Source organism: Poecilia reticulata, chromosome 22 (genome assembly GCF_904066995.2).
Source record: "Poecilia reticulata chromosome 22, P_reticulata-male-v2, whole genome shotgun sequence".
Lineage (NCBI taxonomy): Eukaryota > Metazoa > Chordata > Actinopteri > Cyprinodontiformes > Poeciliidae > Poecilia > Poecilia reticulata.
The window spans coordinates 17,866,880-17,873,825 of record NC_088851.1 but is presented as its reverse complement, the minus strand read 5'-3'; the positions used below and the strand labels follow the sequence as shown (position 1 = coordinate 17,873,825).

General features: G+C 36.1%; 1 protein-coding gene across 1 annotated transcript; it reads left to right on the top strand.

Annotated features, from left to right (window-relative positions):
- On the top strand, window positions 1-4,037 carry LOC103458536 (adhesion G-protein coupled receptor G2-like). Its single transcript, XM_081603290.1, has 19 exons — window positions 1-49; window positions 133-186; window positions 270-323; window positions 404-457; window positions 538-591; window positions 675-728; window positions 812-865; window positions 946-999; window positions 1,086-1,246; window positions 1,369-1,525; window positions 1,613-1,744; window positions 1,820-1,930; window positions 2,014-2,065; window positions 2,542-2,642; window positions 2,723-2,844; window positions 2,945-3,210; window positions 3,292-3,382; window positions 3,465-3,745; window positions 3,832-4,037. The coding sequence occupies exons 9-19, from the start codon at window positions 1,176-1,178 to the stop codon at window positions 3,948-3,950; spliced, it is 1,503 nt and encodes a 500-aa protein (XP_081459416.1). The 5' UTR covers window positions 1-49; window positions 133-186; window positions 270-323; window positions 404-457; window positions 538-591; window positions 675-728; window positions 812-865; window positions 946-999; window positions 1,086-1,175; the 3' UTR covers window positions 3,951-4,037.
- The last annotated feature ends 2,909 nt before the right edge of the window (window positions 4,038-6,946 follow it).

Here is a 6,946-nt window from a genome sequence, read left to right as displayed (position 1 = left end):
TCAACCTACAACATCGGCGACTACAACATCAGGCCCAACTACTACTTTAGTAAGTTAACTTCTGTAATTTCTTTTTAAAGAAACAGCTGATATTTCACATATATGAAAAAAACAATCTTTGTTTCGAACTAGACCACTCAACCTACAACATCGGCGACTACAACATCAAGCCCAACTACTACTTTAGTAAGTTAACTTCTGTAATTTCTTTTTAAAGAAACAGCTGATATTTCACATATATGAAAAAAACAATTTTTGTTTCAAACTAGACCACTCAACCTACAACATCGGCGACTACAACATCAGGCCCAACTACTACTTTGGTAAGTTAACTTCTGTAATTTCTTTTTAAAGAAATAGTTAACATATTACACATATAAAAACAACCTTTGTTTCAAACTAGACCACTCAACCTCCAACATCGGCGACTACAACATCAAGCCCAACTACTACTTTGGTAAGTTAACTTCTGTAATTTCTTTTTAAAGAAATAGTTAACATATTACACATATAAAAACAACCTTTGTTTCAAACTAGACCACTCAACCTCCAACATCGGCGACTACAACATCAAGCCCAACTACTACTTTAGTAAGTTAACTTCTGTAATTTCTTTTTAAAGAAACAGCTGATATTTCACACATATGACAAAAACAATCTTTGTTTCGAACTAGACCACTCAACCTCCAACATCGGCGACTACAACATCAAGCCCAACTACTACTTTAGTAAGTTAACTTCTGTAATTTCTTTTTAAAGAAACAGCTGATATTTCACACATATGACAAAAACAATCTTTGTTTCGAACTAGACCACTCAACCTCCAACATCGGCGACTACAACATCAAGCCCAACTACTACTTTGGTAAGTCAACTTCTGTAATTTCTTTTTAAAGAAATAGTTAACATATTACACATATAAAAACAACCCTTGTTTCAAACTAGACCACTCAACCTCCAACATCGGCGACTACAACATCAAGCCCAACTACTACTTTAGTAAGTTAACTTCTGTAATTTCTTTTTAAAGAAACAGCTGATATTTCACATATATGAAAAAAAAAACAATCTTTGTTTCAAACTAGATCCCTCAACCTTCAACATCGGCGACTACAACATCAAGCCCAACTACTGCTGCATCAAGCACTACCAATTCTTCAACTATTCTGCCCAGTATGACATTAGATAATAATCCGAACTTTAGTTCTAATGAATCGACTGAAACTGAGAGCACTGAGAATGCAGTGTAAGTATATCTGCCAATAAATCCAATGATCCAAGAATATCATAATCAGTAGTAGAAGCTCCATTACAAGGAGTGTTAAATTGTCAATTATGTCTTGATAAAAATCTCTTTTTATGTTACAGAAATACTATGAGTAAAATGAGTATTATTGCAGATTTAGTGCGCAATACGAGCACAGCCATCATCAAAATTGGTAAAATTCAAGGAGTGTTTGCTAAACTGACACAAGAAAATCAGGAAAACAAGAACTTTGTCTTCACATCAAGTGGAGATGTAAAGGTACACAGCTTTATTTATATATGAAAAAAAACACATCATCAGACATGATACATCACACATGTATTTGTAATAATCTGTTTGCAATAGATTTCATCAGAAAGCAAGAATTTGGAGACAGACTACAGTCTATCAGTTCATCTTCCTAAAGAAGCCAGTGAAATGGCTGTGAAGGAAAATGGCTCCTATATTGGAATCTTGCTTTTTCCTGGAATTCCTAAGGTAAAACAAAGAATCATCCATTTAAATTATATATATATAACAGTGTCATATATAACAGTGTTTTACACTTAACAGCTCAATGCAACAAGTTCTTTCTTTAATAATCAAATCCTGGGGATTGAGATGGGAGTGAAAATATCTAACCTTTCAGAGACCATCAATATTCAGTTCAGTAACGTGAATACGGTAAGAAATGTTAAAAACTTTCAGAATAACCTTTTGTTGGACACAATAAGAGTTCAGATGTTTCTTCTTCTGTCCTACTACAGACTGGATTGAGTGTTTCTTGCGTATCATGGGATGGGAAAAGTAACCCGACAGGTTGGTTCAAGAGTCTTATTAAGTTTCTAAGTAGAGGCTCACAAAGGCCATTTCTACATTTTAGCTTATTTGACTCACCAAGATGGTGTTTATCCATCCATCCATCCATCCATCCATCCATCCATCCATCCATCCATCCATCCATCCATCCATCCATCCATCCATCCATCCATCCATCCATGGGAATCTGTGGGATCTAGACACACTGCCTCTGGTTTGTGACTGCTCTCTCTCTTACAGAGAGGGTTGGTAAGACTGTAAAGACAGATGAGAAAGACAGGAGTGAGCAAAAGTTAGAATTATTTTATATTATATTGTCAATACAGTATTTAAAGATAATATTGCCATTGATTTACGCCTGCTTTTTGCATTATTCTTATATGCACATCTCAGATATGTCAGGCAGTGCTGAATTTCCCCCCCACATCTTTACATTTCAGTCTTATCTAATTACTTTTGTCCCTACTGGCCACCAGATGGCGCACGCAAATGGATCACAGATGGCTGCAAAACAATAGAAGTCAACAGCAGCATCACATGCCAATGCTCTCACCTTACCTTTTTTGCTATTCTTATGGTGAGTCATTTTTATGCAGTTTTTAAGAACACCACATTTATTTTTCATGTTTACTAAGCAAATATTGTGGTTTAAATCAGTCACCAGGGAATAAAAATATCAGTTCCTCTGACTTGAAAACCCTCACCCAAATCACAAAAGCTGGCTGTGGCATATCTTTGTTCTTCCTGGGTGTGACTCTCTTCATGCATTTTCTTGTAAGGTAAAAAAAAAATTATAATAATAATAAAAATAAGGTCTGCTTTTGATTTAGATTCTACTTAGAGAAGGGTTTTGTTAACACAAACCAATTTGCTTCACAGGAAAAATAAAGCCAGTGAGGCTGTAAAGATCCTCATGAATCTCTTTGTCGCCCTGTTCTTCCTGAACCTTTGCTTCTTGGTAAATGAGTCAATCGCTAAACTGAAGGTCTCAGCAGCATGCGTGGCGATGGCAGCGGCTCTGCACTACAGCATGCTGGCCACATTCACATGGTTCTTCATGCAGGCTTTGCACCTGTACTTGAATCTACACCAGATCTCCACAGACATTAAATATTACATATGCAAGATTTGCCTCACGGGATGGGGTGAGAGATTGAAATAGTTCATATTTACTGTGATTTGTTTGTCTGCAGATTATAAGGAAAATGTGTTTTCTCTTTGTTTAGTCATTCCCGCTCTGCTTGTGATTGGACTTCTTGCCTCTAATAACTATGGTAACGTGGAAATTTATGATGATAATGGGACTTCAGTAAGCATGTAAGGATCTTATGAAGATAATTTAAATGACATATTTATGCTTCAGATTATAAAATAATCAAATCGTTTTCATGACTTCCAGGTGTTGGATCACTGACTCTACCATACACTTGGGAGTGAACATTGGTTACTATGGAATTGTGTTCATCTTCACCTTAACCATATTCCTTGTAACTGTAGTGCAGATCACTAAATTTGCATCTAAAGCAGACAACAGGGACAAAGTCTCTACCAAGAAGAGGTTTTTCTCTCTTCTGGGTCTTTTTTGCCTTTTGGGCATCGGCTGGGGATTCGCTTTTTTCAGCTACGGCCCTCTGCTCCTTCCCTCCTACTACATCTTTACCATCTTCAACTCCTTTCAAGGTAAGGCTAAAACTGAAAGTGAACTTCTTCAATTTCAGACTAAATGACTTAAAAGAAAAAATAACCAATGCATTATGTGCTTGTAGGATTCTTCTTGTTCGTTTACTACTACTTCTCCAGCAGAATTCGCCCAGAGGACAGAAAACTATCCGAGAACAGCAGCCGCGCCACGGAGAATGTGTACATCACATCTCCTTATGCATAAGCTCCTAATTCTTCAATGTTTTGTTTCTCTCACCAAAGTGGGCATGGAAATGTGTTATGGCAAAATTGAAATCTAATACCAAAAGTACTCCAATTCTGGATTTTTTGAGTTCCGATCTGGTTGAATATTTTATTTTTATTTTCTGCTGAAACCAATACTTTTACCTGCGGCAGAAACAAGGAAAACTATGCTGGTTCCAGGAAAACGTCCTAGTGTGCCTTCAAACACCTTTTTTTTGTTATACAAGATTTGTGAGATTATTTGGACACTAGAGGGCAGCATTTTACTGTCGAGAGAACTTTCTCTACTTCGCATGCAACATAAAAAGTCTTCGGTCCTCAGCTGCTGCTGATCTGGTTTATCTTCCCTCAGATGAAGAGATGGAGAACTCTTCTGCAAGTCATTAGTCTGGATGACTCCATGTTTCAATGAAAGTCCTGCCTTACATTCTATATCAACCCCAAAGCTTCAGTGGAATGCAAAGTGAGAATGATTAGTAAGATAAATATGACCCTATTACAACTGGTGAGCTTGTCAAATGAGAGGAAGATGGTAAAGCACGAGGTCGGGGGAGACGCAGGGGGGGAAGCTGGAGGGGTGTGCAGTCGGGGACCAACCTCAAATTGGTTAGTCTGTTGCGTGCCTGCAGATAATTACCTTGAGCCGACAGAGCAGCTTCCACTGGCTGACAAGAAATGACCTCATCGTTACCTGCAGGAACAAAATCCCTTAGAGGATGTTACTCACTTGAAACCATTTGCCAAAATGTTAACTCTGTTAGGTGAATCCATCTTTAAGCAATATTTGAATACTGAAACTGGATACTTTTAAAACAGAATATTTACATAAAATAGCAATAAAAACAAAAAGGAAAAATAGAACTAGAGGCATCAGGTAATTTATCTCATCTTTGTTACTTTTTTTGCTGTCAATGTAACAATAGCTACATTTATACAATATATATATATATATATATATATATATATATATATATATATATATATATATATATATTTTATTTTATTTTATTTTTTTTTTAATATTCTTCAGCAAAATCTTCCAAAAATTCCAGCAGGTAATGCATAATTTGCACTTTTCTTCAAGAGATTCAAAACATCTTGTATTGCCACAAAGATACGCACATCCAATAATCCACTATAGTGAGTTATGGGCCAAAGATGTCAAAAGTGGAAATCACAGAGACAGACCTTCAGGTCAAGTAAAGCTCCAATGTTAATATATCATATTTCACTTTGTTGTGCAGATGTACTTTTAAGTTTTCAAAATTTCATAGTACAAAATAAATGTATATGTTTTAAAAAGACAACTTATATGTATGTATATTACTTTTCTACTGCTATAATTATCGGAGCATTTCTTGCCGTTATTAAGTTAGATTGATTTTTACTTTTTTAAGACACAATCAGAAAAGTTTGGCTCAGCTATTCAAGGATGGTGTTTATGATGCTTTATTGTCCGAACATCTTTGTTTTTACATTAATTATGAATACATGCAGTCATATTGTATTTCTGATATATATTTTGATTTAATGTCCCTTTTGTTTTTGTTTGTAAAAATGTGCTTTTTGTAAAAAAGCTGATTCGATTTTCTCTCTTTTTCACAGGACAAGGCCTCAGATTTTATATATTTTACATTTATGTCAAATCTTTTATAAACGCACACTATGCAGAATAAATGTCATGTAATAAAGTGTGACTTCCTTAAGTAGAAAACTGCACTTTCAAGTTGCATTCAATGTTTAGGAGAGACATTCATGGAAGATTTATTTATCTATGACTGGTTAATCTTGTAAATGACCATGGCGTGTCAGAGAAAAACTAGGGTAATTACTGCCATGCACATGTGATTTGTGCTGCTCTAAATGAGGCTTTTCATGCAGAGCACAGCAGGCGTCTGTGGTGTACCTGCGTGTGTCCATACGTCGAGACCTCGGCTGTAAACCGAGGCTGCCGTGCAAGCTTAGGTTACAAATCAAAGCCCTGTGGTAAAACATATATATCAACAAATGCATCAATATCAGACGCAGCAGAAGGTTGACGTGGCGAAAAAAGAAATGAACAACTGTGCTTTTCACTCAGCCTAGAAATCAGTAAAAGTTCTCACACACATTTGGAATGTGGTTTTATTGTTTTATTTTATTTTTTATTTTTTCAGATCAATTCATCTCTAAGAAAAATCTGAAAGGGCGCCCGCATCTGGGAACGTCAGTTTAGATGATTTCATAATAAGGCCAGTGAGGAATGTACAATATTCACGCAAGGCCATAAAAGTTTTACAAGAGCGAAAATGTGGCTGCGAGAATGAAGTTTTAGCATGTGTAGATGAGTTTCCTTTAGTGGAGCGAAACTGAGCAAACACTTATAATTACTCTAAGTCCCAAACCACGGACGTAGTTTCGAGAAAACTTGTACAAATCTCCAGATTTTATGACACACCAAGAAAGACGCACACTCCAAAAGAACAGTGCCTTGTAAAACTATTGATACCTCACACATTTCATAAGGATTGTGTGAGATAGAGCAATATAAAACTGCATAATTATGACGTGGAAGGGAAATGATTCCACACTTCAGTTGTTCCAAATAAAAATTTAAAACAGGTGATCTGCATTTGTGTTTCCCCCCTTTTAACAAAATATCCTTTAACAAAATTAATTGTAGCGATTTAAAATTGCCGCCTTCTCTCCTTTATTATGACACTGTAATGCGCAGTTTTATGCTTTTAGTTATATAAGGCACTTGTATATAATCCAATCTAATCTCAGTATGAATGTAGCTGTTCTAAAAAATTTGGTGACTCTGGAGGAACTGCAGCTCAGGTGGGAGAGTCTTGAGATTATCGTTTTTCGTTACAAACTCAGATTAAAAAAATGTCAAGATGTCAAAATAACGGCCGGTTCTGTGTTCAGTGTGGAAGGCGCTCGAGTCAGGTCAGACCGTAAAAAACCTTTTTGGCTTTGTTGAATAGCACTGTG

Excerpts from the sequence above, each read along its gene's own strand:
- LOC103458536 (XM_081603290.1), top strand. The coding sequence starts at position 1,176 with ATGACATTAGATAATAATCCGAACTTTAGTTCTAATGAATCGACTGAA. Across the intron at positions 1,247-1,368 it reads GAGAGCACTGAGAATGCAGT|AAATACTATGAGTAAAATGA; the intron begins GTAAGTATATCT and ends TTTATGTTACAG. Across the intron at positions 2,643-2,722 it reads CCTTTTTTGCTATTCTTATG|TCACCAGGGAATAAAAATAT; the intron begins GTGAGTCATTTT and ends GGTTTAAATCAG.